General features: G+C 36.1%; 1 protein-coding gene across 1 annotated transcript in view; it reads left to right on the top strand.

The window, feature by feature from the left end:
- Positions 1 to 21110, top strand: part of CNOT6L (CCR4-NOT transcription complex subunit 6 like) — a 91971-nt gene that overhangs the window by 32399 nt on the left and 38462 nt on the right. Inside the window, exons 2-5 of the mRNA XM_052642050.1 lie at positions 24 to 145; positions 3479 to 3665; positions 6051 to 6136; positions 19936 to 20025. Of these exons, the coding sequence (XP_052498010.1) occupies positions 24 to 145; positions 3479 to 3665; positions 6051 to 6136; positions 19936 to 20025 (485 nt within the window). The remainder of the gene's footprint in view (positions 1 to 23; positions 146 to 3478; positions 3666 to 6050; positions 6137 to 19935; positions 20026 to 21110) is intronic.

The raw sequence follows: 21110 nt of genomic DNA, 5'->3' as shown, positions 1-21110 counted from the left end.
ATCTTTTTTCTGTTTTCTCACAGACTAATAGGGATGCCAAAGGAAAAATATGATCCTCCAGATCCTCGCAGAATTTATACCATCATGTCAGCAGAGGAGGTAGCCAATGGGAAAAAATCTCACTGGGCAGAATTAGAAATCTCGGGTGAGTGAAATCTGAAACATTTAATCTGGGATATGTGGCTCAGACAGTAAAGTGTCTGCCTACAATGCAGGAGACCCAGGTTCAGTCCCTGGGTTGGGAAGATCTCCTGGAGAAGAAAATGGCAACCCATTCCAGTATTCTTGGCTGGAAAAATCCCATGGATGGAGGAACCTGGTAGGCTACAGTCCATGGGGTCGCAAAGAGTCGGACACGACTGAGCGACTTCACACCTCACATACACATGATCGCAATAATGAACAAGAGTTGGGTATTACATTTTTGTCATTGCTATACATTTTGAATTAAATGAATTAATTGAAAAATATAAGATGCTGAGGTACTTACTAGTGTTCAACTTACTGTTTTATCTGTGACTAAATGTCTTTGTTCCCATTGTTTCTTTTGAGATTAATACCGTGGGCCACAGGTGGCATCTAGAACTGAAGGCATTGGGAGTGCAGTTTCTAAGTAAAGCCTGCTTCTTTGATATAATAGATTTTGCTTTTCTATCACAGAGTAATCATTTTTGCAAGTTGATATCTTTGCCATCATCCTATCATCCCATTGTTGGCAGAGTAGGAATCCTAAAAGCTATCTGTTTATTCTATAAAGTGATAACTGTGTTACATGACTTTACATGTTTAGGATTTGTTAAAATAGAATCTGATTTCTGAAAACTCATAACCTCAGTCTAATAGTGAGAAAAACATCAGACAAACTGAAGGATGTTCCATAGAGTGATTGTCAGGATCCTGAAAACGAGGAAAGAATGAGAAACTGTCCTAGACAAGAGAAGACTAAAGAGACATGGCAGCTAAATGCAAAATGGTATCTTGGATCAAATCTTATAACAAAAAGGTGTAAAAATTGGTGAAATTCAAATAAAGTCTGTAAATTAGTTAATATGAAAGTAGCAATCTTAGTTTCCTAGTTTTGACAAACGTTGCTTTTTGGGCTTCCCTGGTGGCTCAGATGGTAAACAATCTACCTGCAATCCAGGAGACCCAGGTTCGCTCTCTGGGTCAAGAAGATTTCCTGGAGAAGGGAACTGGCTCCAGTGTTCTGGCCTGGAGAATTCCATGGACAGAGGAGCCTGACAGCCTACAGCCAGTGGGGTTACAAAGAGGTGGGCATGACTGAGTAACTAATTCTTTCACTTTACGGGCTTCCCCGGTGGCTCAGATGGTAAAGAATATGCCTGCAATGCAGGAGACCCGGGTTTTATTCCTTTAGTTGCTAAGTTGTGTTTGACTCTCTGTGACCCCATGGGCTGTAGCCTGCCAGGCTTTTCCCAGGTAGGGGTTTCCCAGACAAGAAAACTGGAATGGGTTGCCATTTCCTCCTTCAGGGGATCTTCTCCACCCAGGGATTGAACCCAGTCTCCTACATTGGCAGGCGTGTTCTTTACTACTGAGCCACTAGGAAACCTTTTACAAATGTACAGTGGTAGTATAATATGCTGCTGCTGCTAAGTTGCTTCAGTCGTGTCCGACTCTGTGCGACCCCATAGATGGCAGCCCACCAGGCTCCCCCATCCCTGGGATTCTCCAGGCAAGAACACTGGAGTGGGTTGCCATTTCCTTCTGCAATGTGTGGAAGTGAAAGGTGAAAGTGAAGTCGCTCAGTCGTGTCCGACTCTTAGTGACCTCATAGACTGCAGCCTACCAGGCTCCTCTATCCATGGGATTTTCCAGGCAAGAGTACTGGAGTGGGGTGCCATTGCCTTCTCCAATATAATATGCTAGTAGTAGGGAAAACTGGCTGAGGGGTATATAGGAACTGTGTTGTCCTGGTAACCTTGCTGTAAATCTACAATTATTATAAAGTTAAAAACTTATTAAAAATAAAAGTATAAGTACAGTTTTTCTTTTATGAATCGATATAATACAGACTATACATAGAATGTAATTTTTTCCTCAGTATGCTTTCATTGGAAGAGTTAAATAAACCCACATTAGAGTTTGGCAGGAACTATGTGTATCTTCGATAAAAGGTAACTAACTGGGTGGATAGGTGATTGGTAATTTTAAAATAATGAATATGAGCAAATCCTACTAGGTTAACCCAGGATTTCTCAACTTGGCACTGTTGACACTTCCTGGTAGACAGTTGTTTGTTGTTGGAAGTGGTTGTGTGCACGTCGATGTTCAGCAGCATTCCTGGCCTCTACCCACTAGATAGTGGTAGCACTCCTCTGGTTTTGACAAGCTAAAATGTTTCCAGATTGCCGGAGTCCCGGTGTTGTCTCTGGTTGATAATCCCTTGGTTACCCCTAGGTAAAAACTTAAGTGTTTTATTTATTAGAACCTCTATCATTGAAAACTTTGTTTCCTATTAAAATGCAAAATCCTAGTTAATACTTAAAGCCTGATTATAGACAAGGTCAGGGAACCTGTGATAGAAAGAACCCTGGACAGAAGATCTAAATTTGAGTCTACTGCTTGATAGCCGCACGAGAAGCAACACTTCCCTATTAAGATTTTTTTGCCCTCTGTACCTTCCACTGCTCTTTTAATCAGAATCTTTTACCATTTCACTTTGGTAAAAAGTTTTAAAAGTCTCTTCATATAAGTTTATTGTTAAGATAATAGCACGTTTTACAGAAGTTGAAACTCTGTGATTTGCTTATGCTTAATATGGCTAACAAATCAGGACTCTGAACCGAGTCTTCTTTTTCCAGTATGTGTTCTACCCTAGCTGTCGAATGCTGACTCATTGGTAAAGCTTAATGTGTGACCATTTCCTGGAGTGTGTTGCACTTAATGCAGAATCTTGAATCAGATTTATTAATGTATAATTGAAATATGAGAAAGCTGGGGAAGATATCTCCTCTGGGAGCAAAATGATTTTCCTGGTGGCTAATCTAAGATTAGTTCTAAATCATAGCAATTACTCTTGTCTGTTTAAAGTATGTAGACTAATTCAAACCCTAGGTGTAGATTAGCCTTGTACTGTTAATTTTCATGAAGTATGTGAGAAGTTAGTACCATGACTTAAACTTCACAACCATTCTACTGCAAAAGCTCAGGTGAGCCCCATGCTTTCTCCTTGAGACATGTGATCACCCTTAATCTAAGGGTCTCCTTGTTATGTTGCAGCTTATTTTAATACATGGTAGATTCATGAGAAAGAATGGTTGTCAGACAGAAGTTGCATGGAATTAAAGAAGGACCAGTTGTGTTTGGAAGAAGTCAAAAGCATTTAATGCAAAATTAAAATGTCACAGTCAGAGTATCTGTATGCATTTATGGGCTTTTCTCCCACTTTTTGGTGCTCGTAGCTCAGTTTTTGTCTTGGCCCTAGAGTTTGATGATTCCATATCTTGCCTTTTAGGTAGAGTGCGGAGCTTAAGTACATCACTTTGGTCATTGACACACTTGACAGCGCTGCACCTAAATGACAATTACCTTAGTCGCATTCCACCTGATATTGCCAAGCTTCATAATCTGGTTTACCTGGATCTGTCATCCAATAAACTCAGAAGTTTACCAGCAGAACTAGGAAACATGGTGTCTCTCAGGTGAGAAAATGTAAATGTGACTCAACTGTTTAAAACTGTAAATTTACCAAGTGCAAATATTTACGGGAGGCTACTCATCTTACAGTAAGTAGGCTTTCCATATGTATGTGAAGATTAAATGATATAAATTGCCTGAGCATAGTACTTGAGTTGGCCTCCATAGAGTGCTTCTTTTCCTTCCTTCCTTTAAATTTGGAGTTTTCTGGCTGGAAATGGGCATGTATTACCAATTTCTTTTAACAGACTTGAGGTGGGATAGGCTAAAATACTTTATTCTTGCTTTACACTCAGGTGACAAATCTCATCAGAAGTATTTGGGGCCAGACTAGTCTAGACTAATCAGAAATAATTGGGAAAATTTGCTTACTAGTAAAGCTTTTAGGAACATATTTTACGAGCAAGGTATACTTACACATTACAACTCCTTAGTTAGTTAGTTAGTTCAGTCATTCAGTCATGTCCGGCTGTTTTTGACCCCATGAATCGCAGCACACCAGGCCTCCCTGTCCATCACCGACTCCTGGAGTTCACTCAGACTCACGTCCATCGAGTCAGTGATGCCATCTAGCCATCTCATCCTCTGTTGTCCGCTTCTCCTCCTGCCCCCAATCCCTCCCATCATCAGAGTCTTTTCCAATGGGTCAACTCTTCTCATGAGGTGGCCAAAGTACTGGAGTTTCAGCTTTAGCATCATTCCTTCCAAAGAAATCCCTTTAGGGGATCTCCTTCAGAATGGACTGGGTGGATCTCCTTGCAGTCCAAAGGACCCTCAAGAGTCTTCTCCAACACCACACTTCAAAAGCATCAATTCTTTGGCGCTCAGCTTTCTTCATAGTCCAACTCTCACATCCATACATGACCACTGGAAAAACCATAGCCTTGACTAGATGGACCTTTGTTGGCAAAGTAATGTTTCTACTTTTCAATATGCTATCTAGGTTGGTCATAACTTTTCTTCCAAGGAGTAAACGTCTTTTAATTTCATGGCTGCAGTGACCATCTGCAGTGATTTTGGAGCCCCCCAAAATAAAATCTGACACTGTTTCCACATCTATTTCCCATGAAGTGATGGGACAACTCCTTAAGGAAACCTTAAAAACCTGATAATAAATGGATTTATTTCTAGTCTTTCAGGATTCTTTAAGAAACCCTGGTGGGTCAGATGGAATCTGCCTGCAATGTGGGAGACCTGGGTTTGATCCTTGGGTCAGGAAGATCCCCTGGAGAAGGGAATGGCAACCCACTCTAGTATTCTTTCCTGGAAAATTCCATGGCTGAGGAGTCTGGTGGGCTACAGTCAATGGGGGTCTCAAAGAATTGGACATGAATGAGTGACTAACACAAACAAAAACAGGATTCTTTAAGAATTTCTTCATAGGAGAAAATTTTATAGGCATCTTGAGACCTTGTATGTGGTGTGCTTAGTCACTCAGTCGTGTCCGACTCTGTGACTCCATGGACTGTAACCTGCCAGGTTCCTCTGTCCGTAGAATTCTCTGGGCGAGAATATTGGAATGGGTTGCTATTTCGTTCTCCAGGGGATCTTTCCGATCCAGGAATTGAACCCACATCTCCTATGTCTCCTGCATTGCAGATGGATTCTTTACTCATTGAGGCATGGGGGAACCAATGAAAATCAGGATTACTTTCCTGCCTTTTTACTGTTGAGTAGTAATGTTAAAAAATTGCTATCATGTTTAAATTTAAAATTTTGAAAATCTTGTTTTTTCAACATCCCTTTACTATATGTTTTTGTTATTTTTTTATACTTCCTAGGTGTGTGATTTTATACCTTTTAGTCATTAATTAATAACACTGGCCATTTATTTTCTCTATAATCTGCCCCAAATTTCACAGTCATAAATTCAGATCTTCATGTGTGCCATCCTGTTTATACTATCCTATTTATTTTTAATGTTTATATTTTCTGTCAGTGATTGTTGTATCTTGAAGTGATTATAGTTGTAATGCTGTAAAATTACTGGCTGCTGTGTAGTGAATCCTGAAGTTTATTTAAAAAAATTTTTTTTTTCTGTGATTGAGGAGGCTAGGTTCGAGGGTATCTGTTGTCTTTGAATACATAAAATATCTGTCTCTCTTGATTTGTATCTGAGAGGAATTTTGGGTGAGCAAGAAAAGGGAGTGGATTTGAGAGTGATACACAATTCCTGTATCTTTAATTTGTGTTTGAGAATGAGTAAATTCACAGAAACACTTAATAAATGTGGTAGTTACAACATTTTGGGATGAATATAGAGAAATAATGCCTTGATTGTAGATATCACTCATGGTATCTTAAAAGGCAGGTTAAGAATAGCAACTGTGGGTGTGTTAATAAAGTTTGATATGTTAAAATAGTTTTTTTTTTTCTTTTCTTTAAAACAGGGAATTGCTTTTAAATAACAATCTGTTACGGGTTTTGCCTTATGAACTTGGTCGGCTCTTCCAGCTACAAACTCTAGGTTTGAAAGGTGAGTGATTTTTCTTTTCTAAATGATAGCATTGACACTCAGTATTGAAGCTGTCTTAACCTTTTAAAGGCCATTTTGGTTACAATTAGGTCAGGTTTTAGTATAATTTTGAGACTATAACTATATGTTCCTCTTAAGAGAAAAGTGGTTCTTCTGTATCAAATTGAGCTTCAGGATTTAAACAAGCTCCCATCATTTTTACAAGCTTGTATGGAAGGAAAATTTTTTAATTTTATTTTTAATTTTCTGTAAACCTTTGAATTTTCTTAGAGGAGATATTTTAAGTTAACACTTGGCGCTATAGTTTTTTTTTCCCATTTAAAAAAATTTAAAAACAATGATGTAACATAATAAATTATAACCTCAGTCAGAATGTCTGATTTTGATAGAGTAGATAGCATTAACATATTATATAAGGGAAAAGCATAACAGTAAAAATAAGCCACACATAGTAAGAGCAGTTGTTTATATATAAGCATATTAATCCATCCTCTGATGGTGTCATCTCAGTTTGGGATGAAAGTCATACTCAAATCACATAAATAATTGTTTTGTGTATTTTTCTCTTAGCATAGCATAGGAAGAAGGGCTTATTTTGAATGCAGAGGACTAAATGCAGATTTACTGTATTGGTTAAACATTTTTTGTGCTAATAAGGAATGAACGTTAATCAAAGCCTTATAAAATATACACTTTTGTATGTTTTATTTTCCTTCTTCAAAGACTACTAAGTCTCATGAACATGTTCTGTTTGTGTTTGCTCAAGTCATACAATGGAGCATTAAGAAACAAGCTCGAATAAGAGTGGTAGGATTGCTGATGTTATTTGTTGAAATGAATGAAATGAAGAAAGTGGTATTAGGCTTCCTTATACAACTGCTGCTAAGTCACTTCAGTCGTGTCCAACTCTGTGCGACCCCAGAGACGGCAGCCCACCGGGCTCCCCCGTCCCTGGGATTCTCCAGGCAAGAACACTGGAGTGGGTTGCCATATCCTTCTCCAGTGCATGAAAGTGAAAGGTGAAAGTGAAGTCGCTCAGTCGTGTCCGACTTTTCGCAACCCCATGGACTGCAGCCTACCAGGCTCCTCCATCTATAGGATTTTCCAGGCGAGAGTACTGGAGTGGGGTGCCATTGCCTTCTCTGCCTTATACAATTAACCCTTTGTAAATTGGGTCATTATATGAATGGTCTAACTTGTGATTTTAGTTTCTTTGTAGGATTTTACTGCCTTTTTTTTTTTTAAATCATGTAAGAAGTAAACAGACAGGGGGATACTTATCTAAAATATTTTCTTGAGGATTCACCCAAGGTGTGAATTTCACCTTATTCTCTGTATGTTAAATCTTATTCTTATAGTTGAAACAATTATCCAGCTAGAGTTGGAGTGGGGGCTTCTGTTCCTCTTAATAAGTATGAATGGTTATCATTTTGTATAATTTTAGATTTCAAAAAATATGGAACTCACAATTTCATACTGATTATAATAATTGTATATTTTTTGTCTCCAAGGATAACCATTGTTTCTTACTTTGAAGAATAATCAGAAGAGCTGTTTTCCTCTTTCTCATATTGATGCAGAGCATGTTAATGACAAATGAATAATTTGCTATTGAACCCAATTGGACTTACCCTTTATACTGTGTAACATTCCTAAAAAAGCAAATATTATATATCTTCTGTTTCTCAACTCTATTCCATGTTATCTCATGTAGAGATGTGTTCTCAGAAAATTTATACTGTGTATCAACTGAATGAATCATCCTGAACATCTATTGTCTCCTTAGTCCTTGCTTCTTTTTTATTGGTTAAAATGTTAGTCTTCCAAACTATAATCTTTGGTCGGCCTTTAGTTTTAGAGATCTGTCTGCTGATGATTCACATTTGTTAAAATCTCCGTTTAGCCTTTCAAGTCAGGCACCAGTTAGGCTTTACTAGATGCAACTTAGTTTTCTCTGTGCTCTTGAATAAATTCCTTTTCAGTAAACTTCAGTTTGTTCTATGGGAAATGCCTATATGCAGCCCTTTCCTCTTCTGTGAAGATTTGTTTTTCTGGCAGTGCTATTTTATGTTCAGGTAATCAGTATGGAAGAGTAAGGACCTTTTAGAAATGAAAGAAAATCAGAGCCCTTCCAACCTTCTTTCATAACTTTAAGATGGTAAAAAACAGGGTTGGTTTTATGAAGGAATTGAAGGAATAAAGTGTCCCTAATGAATGGTAGCTGTATATTCTTAGGGAGGTAAAACTTGAAATAATTCATCATCAGTTTTAATAACCACATAGTAGTATTTTGTGTCTAGAAAAGGGGGAGGGGGTGGAATGAAGCATTTAAAATAGTGTTGTGATATATTTAAAAGAAACAATGAAAATGGATTGCCTCTGGGATTCCATTTTGTCTTCAAACTAGAAAAAGGAGTGCCTTTCTTCCATTTCCTGTCTTCCTCTGAAGCATAGATACTGACATTTTGATAATGATTTTGATCATCCTGGCTCACCAAGTTAATTTTTAGAAATTCTGTTTTGAGACTTGAATATGAGTGGTGGGTTGGGTATTTTAGGAGTTAGGATATGAAGAAGGCCAATTTAAAAACTACATACATGGCCAGTCCAGTAAGCTGGAAATGTTCTGTTAAGTCACTTAAAAGACAAATTCAAACTGTATTAGTTTTATGAAAGAAAAGGTGTAAGTTTTAAATAATTTGAAATTCATGTCCTAAGGTAAAGCAATACTTTCTGTGACATACGGGCCAAAGAGTTCCTCAAGCATTAAACATATTATGTCCCCAAATAATAAAAAATTTCTGACTTCAGTAACTGAAAATTTCTACCTTTCTCCCACGAATTGCTCATCACCCTTGAAAGAAAAAGGAGTGTGACAGTTGAAGATTCTTTTACAATGTGAACTTTTAAATTCACTAAATATATCATAATATAAAAAGAGTAACATTTTAAAGAAAATAATATAATGAATAACTACATACCCGTTTATCTAACATTCTCAGTACCTTTTTACAAGTGGCATTTAAAAAATCTAGTTGTCACTCATATAGGAGGCAAGGTACTTCTGTATTATCTAATGAGTGTCTGTAAATCAATAAGTGAAAGATAATCTATCAGAGAGCATTGTTGTTCAGTCACTAAGTAGTGTGTGACTCTTTGTGACTCCATGAACTGCAGCACACCTGGCTTCCCTGTCCTTCATTATCTCCCAGAGTTTGCTCATACTCATATCGATTGAGTCACAGATGCCATCCAACCGTATCATCCCCTGTCACTCCCTTCACCTCTTGCCCTCAATCTCTTCCAGCATCAGAGTCTTTTCCAATGAGTCGACTCTTCACAACAGATGGCCAAAGTTTTGGAGTTTCAACATGAGTCCTTCCAATGTGTATTCAGGGTTGATTTCCTTTAAGATTTGACTGGTTTGATCTCCTTGCTGTCCAAGGGACTCTCAAGAGTCTTCTCTAGCACCACAGTTCAAAAGCATCAATTCTTTGGTGCTCAGCCTTCTTTATGGTCAGGCTCTCACAAACATGCATGACTGTTGGGAAAATAATGTCTTTGACTATATGGACCTTTGTTGGCAGAATGATGTCTCTGGCTTTTTAATACACTGTTTGTCATAACTTTTCTTCCAGGGAGCATCTTTTAATTTCATGGCTGCAGTCACTGTCTGCTGTGATTTTGGAGCCCAAGAAAATAAAATTTGTCACTGTTCTTACTTTTTCCCCATCTATTTGCCAGGAAGTGATGAGACCAGGTGCCATGATCTTAGTTTTCTGAATGTTGAGTTTTAAGCCAGCTTTGTCGCTCTCCTCTTTGACTTTCATCAATAGGCTCTTTAGTTCCTCTTCACTTTGTGACACTGGAATGGTATTGTCTGCATATCTGAGATTGTTGATATTTCTCCTGGCAATCTTGCTTCCAGCTTGTGAATCTCCTAGCCCGACATTTCCCATGAAGTACTCTGCATATAAGTTAAATAAGCAGGATGACAATATACAACCTTGACACACTCCTTCCCTAATCTTGAACCAGTCTATTGTTCCATGTCTGGTACTAACTGTTGCTTCTTGTCCTGTATACAGGTTTCTCAGGAGACAGATAAAGTGGTCTGGTATTCTCATGTCTTTACGAGCTTTCCACAGTTTTTTGCGATCCACACAAAGACTCTAGCGTAGTCAATGAAGCAGATTTTTTTTAGAATTCCCTTGCATTTTCTAGGAATGTTGGCACTTTGAACTCTGGTTCCTCTGCCTTTTCTAAATCAAGATTGTACATCTGGAAATTCTTGGTTCACGTACTGTTGAAGCATAGCTTGAAGGATTTGAGCATGACCTTGCTAGCATGTGAAATGAGTTCAGTTGTATGGTAGTTTGAACAAGCTATTAAGTTAGCCAATTATTGTTTCATGGATAGTGGTAGAAGACATGAGACTCTTGGGTCAGAGACAAAGAACATTATCATTGAAGCTACAAGATGGGTCCAGACACACGTTGTGTACACACAGTTTGCATTGCAGTTGAGTAATCCAAGTCCAAAGGTCCAGCACCTTGCAAGCAAGCAACAAATATTATAGCTAACTACAAAAAACTAGTCCTGCTTCCCCAGAGGTGCAAAGAGTTACATGGAAGTAGTGCTCTGGCTGCCTTGACCTATTTATTAATAGTTGCCTATTTAGCTACAGAACCTGCTCCATATCATGAGACAGATAAACCTCACAATCAGTTACACTCTCGAAGAATGAGGAACGGAACACAGGGACACTGATGGGTTGCCTTTCCCAACAACTTTTTAAAGAGTTTTCTTATCTGTTCACGAATAAAATAGACCTGTATTTTACTGTTCTTATTTAATTTTCTCAAAGAGTTTGTATAGTATGTAATTAATCCATTTCTTGAAATTTTTGTGGAACAAGGCCATAAACTATCATTGCCTGGTGAAACTGTCATCTCAATGTATTTGTAGTTATAAGAACCGTCAAGTCCTTCTAATTGTTCATGAGTCAGTTTTGCTGGACCATATCTGTAATATTGAAATTTTTTAGCTTTTTAAAGTTTTCAGATTTGTTGGCATAAAAGTGTTCATGATATTCTCTAGATATATTTTTAGGCTCTGTTTATATTATCCCTTTCTTCATTAGTAAGATTATTTGTGTCTTCTATCTTTTTTTCTAATTTATTTCCCCAGGGGTTTGTCAGTTATGTTCTTTTCAGTGAATCAGTGTTGCTTTTCATTTTTTAAAAACTGGTTTGTTTTTGTTTTTCTTTATTCTATTGTTCCATTTATCAGTATTACAATTTTTTTCTTTTTTAAGTTGGATATATGGCTTATTCATACTTAGAGTTCCTTATTTGAAAATAAATAAAAGTATTTAAGATCATCCTTTTTTTGTCAAGACTATAAATTTACTTGGCAGTTTTTTGGCATCCTATGCTTTTGATATGAAACATTCTCATTGTTTTGGCCTAAGTATTATTATGCATGTGTGCCTGCTAATTCTCTTCAGTTGTGTCCAACTCTTTGTGACCCTATGGACTGTAGCCTTCCAGGCTCCTCTTTCCATGGGATTCTCCAGGCAAGAATACTGGAGTAAGTAGCAATGCCCTCCTCCAGGGGATCTTTCAAACTCAAGGATTGAACCTGTGTCTCTCATGTCTCCTGCATTGGCAGGCAGGTTCTTTACCATTTATGCCTCCTGGGAAACTTTATTATTAATATAGGTTATTATACCTTCTTTGACTCATCAGTTATTTAGAATTTCCATGCATGTGTGACTTTAGATTAGCTTTCTTTTTTTGTTAGCTTTAAACTTAATTGCATTATAGGCAGTTAAGGTAGCCTGTATGAATCAGTTCTTTGACATCTTTTGATTTTTGCTTTATGGCCTTGTATGTGATCAGTTTTTATAAATGTTTTACTTTATCTGAAAAGAGTATTGTTTCTCTAATTGTTAGGCTCATGTCTATAAATATTTCTCCATTATATCAAATTTGTTGGTGTTCCTCAGATTTTCTGTATCTTTATAAATTTTAGGCTGTTTGTTTTTTGAATAATTAAGTTGTATATGCTAACATTTCCATTTAAATTCTGGATTTGTTCATTTTCCCCTTGCAGTTTTGTCAGCTTTTGCTTTATAGCCTTTGAGATTATTTTATTAGGTATACCATCTATGCCTGTATCTTTCTCTTGTTGTTCAGTTGTTAGGTCGTGTCTGACTTTTTGCGACCCCATGGACTGTAGCATGCCAGCTTTCCCTGTTCTTCACTATTTTCCGGAGTTGGCTCAAATTCATATCCATTGAATCAGTGATCCTATGCAGCCATCTCATCCTCTGTCTCCGTCTTCTCCTCTTGCCTTCAGTCTTTCCCAGCATCAGGGTCTTTTCCAGTGAGTTGGTCGTTCTTTTCCAGTGAGTTGGTGGCCAAAGAATTGCTCTACCTTCAGGTGAATTGAACCTGATAGTATGTCTGAGCCTTTTGTTAGTGTTTTCATCTTATAGTCTTTGTTATCTAATATAATAGCTATGCAAGTTTTCTTTTGGAAATTGTTTGAATGTATCTTTTTTTCATTTGTTTACTTTCAACCTTTCTATGTACTTATGCTTAGATAGATGTCTCTTACAAATAGTATATAATTGGTCTTTGTTCTTAATCTAGTCTGACTTTTTTTGTTTTTAATGTGTGGGTTCAAACCAGTTACCTTAACTTTATTCCAGTTGTTGATATTCTTGTGTTGTTGCTATCCTACAATTTGCTTCCATTCTTTGTGATTTTTCTCTTTTTGCCTTTCTAAAACAGACTTTTTTCCCCCTTGTTCATTTCTTAACCTGTATACTTCTTTTGGTTTGGGATTTGTACATTTTATTTCTGAATTCTTAGTGGTCACTCTTGAAATTGGATCTTGAATATAGTTTTGAAAAAATTAAATTTTTATCAACTTTTTACTAAACTATTTGGAGTGAAAATGACCTCTTTGTTGACAGACATTCACATTTGGTAAATGTTGACAGATGTATGCAGTTGCATAACCACCAGTATAGTTGAGAGATAAGATTGTTCTTGTATCGTCCAGAATTCATTTGCGTTAGTTGAAGTCAACACCTTCTCCTACTATCATCAGCCCTCGGCAAGTACTTTTCCAGAAATGTCATATATGGAAACATAGTATGTAAACTTTTGAGTCAGGATTCTTTCATGTAGCTTAATGTATTTGGGGTTCATCAGTGTTGTGTATTTTGATAGTGCATTTCTGTTGCTAAGTAGTTTCTGACTGTGTGGATATACTACTAAATGTTATCTGTTCACAAGTTCAAGGACATTTGGGTTGTTTCCAGTTATGGTTGATTATGGATAAAAGCACTGTAAACATTTGTATAGATTTCTATGTAAAGTAAGTTTCTCTTTTCGTTGGGTAAATAGATAGGAGTGGAACTGCCAGGTGGTATGGTAAATGTATGTTAAACCTCGTAAGAAACTGCCAGACTGTTTATCTGGCTGATAATGGAGTATAGTGGATTTTTCATTTTGTATTCCTGCCAAATATATGAGACTATTTTATTTGGCCGTGCCTTCTTGTCAGCACTTTTTGGTATTATCAGTATGTTCTATTTTTTTTTTCATCCTAGTAAGGTATAGTAATATCTCATCGTGGTTTAAATTTGTCTTTTCTCTGATGAGTAATTATGGCAACTTTTGCCTAATTGATATTTTCTAATTACTGAGATTTTGAGAGTTCATTAAATGTTCTAGATTCAAGTCCTTTTTAAAGTATGTTTTACAGATGTTTTTTCCAGTCTATGGCTTGTATGTTTATTTCCTCGATTAGAAACTTTTAAAAAGCAATTTTCCATTTCGTTGCAGTCCTATTTATCACTTGTTTTCATCTATGGATTGTCTTTGGTGTCATACCTAAGATGTATTATTTACCTTATCCAAGTACATGAAGATTTTCTTTTAGAAATTTTATAGTTAGGTTTTACATATAGGTCTGTGGTCTGTTTTGCATTAATTTTTGTGTATATGGTGCAAAGTTTGTTCGTTTATGTATGCACACCCAGTCATTCCAGCTGTTTATTGAAAAGGTTATACTTTCTACATGAGTTTTCTTGCAACTTTGACAAAGATATTATTTGACCCAAAGATATGTGGGTCTACTGTTAGATATATTATCCTGTCCACTGATCTTTGCCAATACCAAAATGTTTGATTACTGTAGGTTTATGATAAGCTCTGAGATTATATAGTATGAGTTCTCCAACTCTGTAGTTATTTTTCAAAATTGCATTGACACATATAAATGCTTTGCATTTCCATGTAAATTTTAGAATCAGCTTATAATTTTTGCAAAATATCCTGCTGGAATTTTAATTGGAATTGTATTGCATATGTAGATCAGTTTGGACGAAGAATAAATATCTTAATCTTAACCCTTAATATTGAGTCTTCCAATCTATGAATACTGTGTACCTCTTCATTTATGCAAGTTTTCTTTATTCCTTCAATGTTTCGTAGTTTTCAGTATGTAGATCTTGGAAATATTTTGCTAGATTTATATATTTTTGCTGGATTTGCTGGTTATTTGATGTTATTGTAAATGATGTTGCCTTTTAAATGTCCAATTATTCACTGATGTTTTATATAATTAAAATGCAGTTTATTTAAATGTATATTGACCTTGTCCCTTGAAACATTTGTAACCTTATTACTTCTAGGAACTTTTACAACCTTTTAATCTGTGAGTACAGATCTTTTCATTTCTTTCTGTGTGTGTGTGTGGTTTTTTTTTTGCTTTATCACACTGCCAAGGACAATATTAAATAGAAATGGTGACACTGCACATTGTTGCTCCATTCTCAATTTTATGGAGAAAAATTGTGTTCAGTCTTTCATTGTGAATTATATTATTAATAGCTGCAACTTTCTGGTAGATGCTTTTTCAGGTTAAATAAATTTCCCTGCTGTTACTTTGGGCTTTCCTTGTGGCTCAACTGGTAAAGAATCCTTCTGCAGTGCAAGAGGCCTGGGTTTGATCCCTGGGTTGGAAAGATCCTCTGGAGAGGGGATAGGCTACTCACTCCAGTATTCTGGCCTGGAGAATTCCACGGACTGTAGAGTCCATGGGGGGCAAAGAGCCAGACATGACTTTCACTTTTCACTTTTCTATTACTTCACTTTTGCTGAGGATTTCTGTCATTAGTACAGGTTGAATTTAGTCAAATTCTTTCTCTGCAGCTGTTGAGATGCGCATGACTTTTCTTCTTCACTTTATTTGCTGAATTACATTGGTGGTTTTCAGTAATAATCAGCCTTTTGTCAATAGATAGAACTCACCTTCTTGTCCCATTTTAAATACCACTTGACCATAATGTGTTCTGTTTTTAATATATTGTTGAAATACTGTATTGCTAGTATTTTGTTGAAGATTTATACATTTATGATAATAAGACATTCTGTAGTATATTTTTTGCAGTGCTTTTGTCTGGCTTGATACCAGGATACTGCTGACTTTGTAAATTGAACTGAAAAGTGTTACTCAGACATCTTGAATAGTTTCCATTTGTATTATTGCTTTCTTACCTTATGGGATGACTCTTCCAGTAAAAATATATGGGCCTGAAATTTTTTTTGTTGAAAAGTTCTTAATTACTAATTCAGTTTTTCATTAATACAAGACACTGAGGTTATCCTTATCTCAGTGTAGCCACTTCTGCTCTTTTGGTTACTGTTTGTAGGGTGTATCTCTTTCTGTAAAAGATTACTTTCAGTCTATTTTTGTCCTTATAGTGTGCCTTTTTTAGACAGCATATAAGTCTTGTTTTATTAGTCATTCTGCAGTTCTCTGCTTTTTAATCTGAGTTTAATCCACTTACATCTAATGTGTTTGCTGATAAAGTGGGATTCATGTCAGTTATTTTGCTATTTGTTTTCTGTATGTGTTATGTTCTTTTTGTTCCACTTTTCCTCAATTAATGCCTTTTGTTCTACGTGGATGTTTCCCAATGTACCAATTTAATCCCTTTGTTTCTTTTACTGTATTATTTTGAGTCATTTTCTTAGTGATTACCTTAAGGATTACAGTTAACATCTTAGTTTACAGTAATTTAATTTGGATTAGTAGCAATTTAATTTCAGTAATATAAAAGAACTTTGCATCTGTATCTCCATTCACTTCTCTTTTATGCTGCTATCATTACAAATACCATCTTTTTATGTTGTGTGCCTGTCAACATAGATTTATAATTATTGCTGTGTGCATTTATCTCTTATATTAAATAGGAGGGGAAAAGTTAGAAAATTAAATTTACACTGTCTTTAATATGTTACTGTGTGGAATACCTTTACTGGTACTCTGATTTTTCATATGGATTCAAGTTACTGTTCTGTTTTATTTCAGTTCAGCTAACAGAATCTGTTTAGTGTTTGCTGAGGGCTTAGTATGCTAGTGAGAAACTCAGGTTTTGTTTATTTGGGAATATCTTTCTGTCCCCTTTATTTTTGAAGGATATTTTTGCTGGATATAGAATTCCTAGATTGATGGTTCATTTATTTTTCCTTTAGTACTTGGAATGTGTTATTCTACTGCCTTTTTGCTTCTATAGTTTCTGATGAGAAATCAGCTGTTAATCTTATTTTGAGGCTCGGTACACCATGTGTCACGACTGTCTTAGATTCTTTGACTTTGCAGTTTTATTACAATTTGTCCAGGGCCTCTCTTGCATTTTATTTTACTTGGAATTTATTTGGCCTCTTCTGTTAATGTTTTTCATTAAATATGGGATGCTTTTGACCATTATTTCTTTTAGTTTTTTTCCTGTTCTTTTCTCTCCTCCTCTTCTGGGACTCCATTGTATATAAGTTGGTATACTTGTTGTCTGATACATCTCTGAGCTCTGTTAATTTTTCTTCATTCCTTTTTCTTCCTTTTCCTCAGACTGTGTAATTTCAAATAACTTCTCTTCAAGGTCACAGATCTTTTCTTCTACCCATCCGGTACTGCTCTTGAGCCCTTTTAGTGATTTTCAAAAAAATTTAATAATTTCTATTTTGTTCCTTTTATTATTTCTGTTTATTTTAGGGTATTCTTTATTTGGTGAGATGTCATTCTCATACTTTAATTCTTTAGGCATGGTTTTCTTCAGCTCTTTAAGCATATTAAAATAGTAGATTTCAAAGTTTTTTCTAGTAAATCCTTGGGTACAGTTTTTATTGTTCTTAGGGACAGTTTTTATTGATGGATCTCTTCCCTGTGGTTAGGACATACTCTCTTGTTTCTCTGTGTGTTTCATAGGTTTTTGGTTAAGAATTGGACTTTTAAAATAATGTGGCAACTTTGAAATTGGACTCTTTCCCCTTCCCGGGGTTGTCTGTTGTTGCTGCTTGTTGTGTATGTTGTTTGTTGCTTTAGTGATTTCTCAGAACTAATTTTGTGTGCTTTATCATATGTGGCCATTAAGGCCTTTATTCAGTTTATAGTCAGCTAGTGCTTGGCCAGAGATTTTGATAAATGCCTGTCACTAGTAAGTCTCCCACTCTTGGCCAAGTGGCTCAGTGTGTGTTTGGGGGCATACAATCAGTAATCAGCCAGAAAGTTTATAATTCGGCTTTGTCCTTCACTTCTTTCATTGCATAACCTCAGGGTCAGACAGAGGTGAGAGCTTAGGCTGTTTTTAGGTTTTTTCCTAAACATGAGCATAGGTCTCCATATACATTTTATCTTCTAGAGTCCCAGGAATATGTCTGGGCTTTTCAGAGCCCATATTTACATCTCATTTCCAGCATTTTCTTTTAAACCTTTTGGTTAGTCTGCTATTTGCTCCAGGTGTTTCCTTGATCTTGGCCACCTACAAATTTAAGACATTTGCCAATGATAACTTCCTCCTTCTCCTCCAGGAAGAAGTCTCTTAACTCTCGGCAGGAATCAACTTCTAATCTCTTTACATATTGGAGCAGAAAACAGTACTGATCTACCCAGAGCTCCAATTTATTGTGCATTAAGATTTCTTGCTCTAAGTCCCATATTTTTATTGTCTTGTGCTTTACATCTTTTTGATGCTCAGTGGTGCATTCTGGGTAATTTCTTTGGGTATAGTTTTCCTGTTCATTTGTTTTATTTTCAGCTGGTGTAATCTACTACCTAACTCATTCATGGTTTCTTGTTTTGTTTCATTTTGTTTTTGTTGTTTTTTGGGCTTCCCTGGTGGCTCAGATGGTAAAGAACCAGCCTGCAGTGCAGGAGACCTGGGTTCAATCCCTGGATTGGAAAGATCCCCTGGAGAAGGAAATGACAACCCACTCCAGTGTTATTGCCTGGAGAATTCCATGGGCAGAGAGCATCCTGGTGTGCCACAGTCCCTGGCGTCACAAAGAGTTGGACACGACTGAGCAACTAACATACTTGGGCAGTGCCACACAGCATGTGGGATCTTAGTTCCCTAGGCAGGGATCTAACCTGCACCCCTGAAGTGGAAGTGTGGATTCTTAACTGCTGGACTCCCAGGAAAGTCCCTCATTCATGGTCCCCACCCCTAGTACTTTATTAGTTATGATTACATGCAGTGTGTGCTTGCATGTACACTCAGTTGCTTCAGTTGTGTCCAACTCTGTGACCGTGTAGACCATAGCTAGCTAGGCTCTTCTGTCCATGGGATACTCCAGGCAAGAATCCTGGAGTGGGTAGCTATACCCTCCTCCAGGGGATCTTCCCAACCTAGGGATTGAACTTGGTCTCCTGCAGGTGAATTCTTTAGCACTGAGCCACCAGGGAAGCCTGATTGCATATAGTAAAATATCTAAATACTTAAGGATGCTGCTTGGCTAATTTTGACAAAAACACATCTGTGCAACCACTACCTAGCTCAAGATGTAGAACATTTCCATCAACCCAGAAAGTTTCCTTTTCCACTTTCAAGTCAGTTGGAAACCGCTCACCAGGTTTTCACCATGGTTGTATTATTTTACACTTCCACCAGTGTCCTGCAACTTCTGAGAGTTCCAGGTTCTCCATGTTCTTTCTAACCACTAAATTGGTCAGTGTCATTTAATTTTAGATATTTGTGTTGGTGTATGTTGTATTGAAGGTTTTGTTTGTTTTAATAGTTGGAACTTCATTTCTGGAAGTTCTATACTTTTTGTTTTTTTCAAATCCGTTTACTGTTTTTGCATGCTTGTCTTAACAAATACTGTCTTTATTCCTTAAGTAAACATTTAGGCTGTTAACAGTAGCTTGTTTTGTTATAGTATTCAGATATCCCTGATCACTGTCATTTAAAAAATTGTTATTCTATATTTCACTAACTCATCTTGGTAATGATAAGTTTTCTTTTCACTTGAAGGATCTTCCTTTTCTCCATGTATAATATTCTAACTAGGAAGACTCTCCTTTTTAATAATATCATTCATTCTTTCTCACACAAGGCTGTTTTTCTTTCATTTAGAATATTGCCTTCAAAGATATATGTGGAACCTATGGGGTTACTTCAAAGTGCCAATTTGTGATATTACTTCAGAATTGACCAAGATTAATATGTATATTTGTGTGTGTATGTATGTATATATGTGATTTTGACACACCCAAATTATAGATATGCAGTATAAACAGTGAAATCTAACTAGATCTTTTGAAGTTTTTCTTTATAACTGTCTCACCAGAATATTTAATTCATATGACTTCTTTCAATTTATGTAACAGACTGAGTACAGTAAAATTCACTTTAGAAAATTAGAATTTTGTTTTATCATGTATGTTTGTTTTGTCTTCCAATTGTAACTCTTAACAGATTTTATTTTTCTGTTCTTTAGGCAATCCTTTATCACAGGATATTCTCAATTTATACCAGGACCCAGATGGAACCCGAAAGCTACTGAACTTCATGCTTGACAATCTTGCAGGTAAATGTTAATTACAAAGCAGTAAACTCAACAGATATTACTGTTAGCCAAGTATCCCATGTTGCTTAAGAGCATCTGATCAGTTTTTAAAACTGCTTATATGATGGAAGTTCCTGGCATTAGTATATCCCAGCATTAGTATTGTAGTGGGACAATCTTTTTTGCACACAGTCAGTGCTTTATATTTACCAAGCAATATATTAGGAGCATTAGTTAACATTATCTTGTCAAATCTTTTAAGGAATCTAGGAGATAGGAATTTTTACTGGCATTCTGAAATTGAGAGAATAAAGTAATTAACTTAAATATGTGGCTGACTAATGTCAAAAGCTGTGAACCCAAGATGGTCTTGCTCTTAACCACAAAGATACCTAGTTATCAGTTGTTTGAATTGGGTGCAGATTACTTGGAACCCACACGTGGTACACATTTTTCATGAATGAAATGATTTGTTTGATTCACTCACCTTTGTGGAAATTATGCCAGCAAGATTTTAATTAAGTACATAACATTTATCTGATTAATATAGTTGTATTCCAAATGAAAAATCTTTAATATAAGAAAGCTTTTAAGTATTTTGACTGAATTTTTTTTTTTTTTTGCTTAAACACTCAAAATACAGGTAAAATAATGGAGATGCTGCTAAATTCAAATATTTTTCTTGGAATAATGCCTTTCTAAAATACAGAATCCTGAAACAGTGCTAGAGAAATCTAGATTCAAGCATAGAGGCCATCATCACAATATTTTTGCAGTACTCTTAAATTCTGTCATAGAAGACACCCATCTACATATGAAAATTTAAAAAAAATACTAAGATTTACAATAAGGGGAAATCAAATTAATGTTATTTAAAATTTTTTTGGCCAAAAAGACAAAATTGATTGATGGAGAGAGACATCAGATTTATTAAAGAAGTCCTTTTAGTATGAAGAATACGTGGTTTTTAGGTTGTATACAAAGCATGTGTTTGTTATTTTCTTCTTTTTTTGAAATAGTATGTGTTTTATCTGTATGAATATACCCTGTTGACCCAGCCATATGGCATATGTGGTGTGTGTGTATGTGATTTTTAAAGAGTTTTT

Source organism: Budorcas taxicolor, chromosome 6, assembly GCF_023091745.1.
Source record: "Budorcas taxicolor isolate Tak-1 chromosome 6, Takin1.1, whole genome shotgun sequence".
NCBI classification, from domain to species: Eukaryota; Metazoa; Chordata; class Mammalia; order Artiodactyla; family Bovidae; genus Budorcas; species Budorcas taxicolor.
The sequence above is the reverse complement of the archived record's forward strand: the minus strand, read 5'-3'. Positions and strand labels throughout refer to the sequence as shown.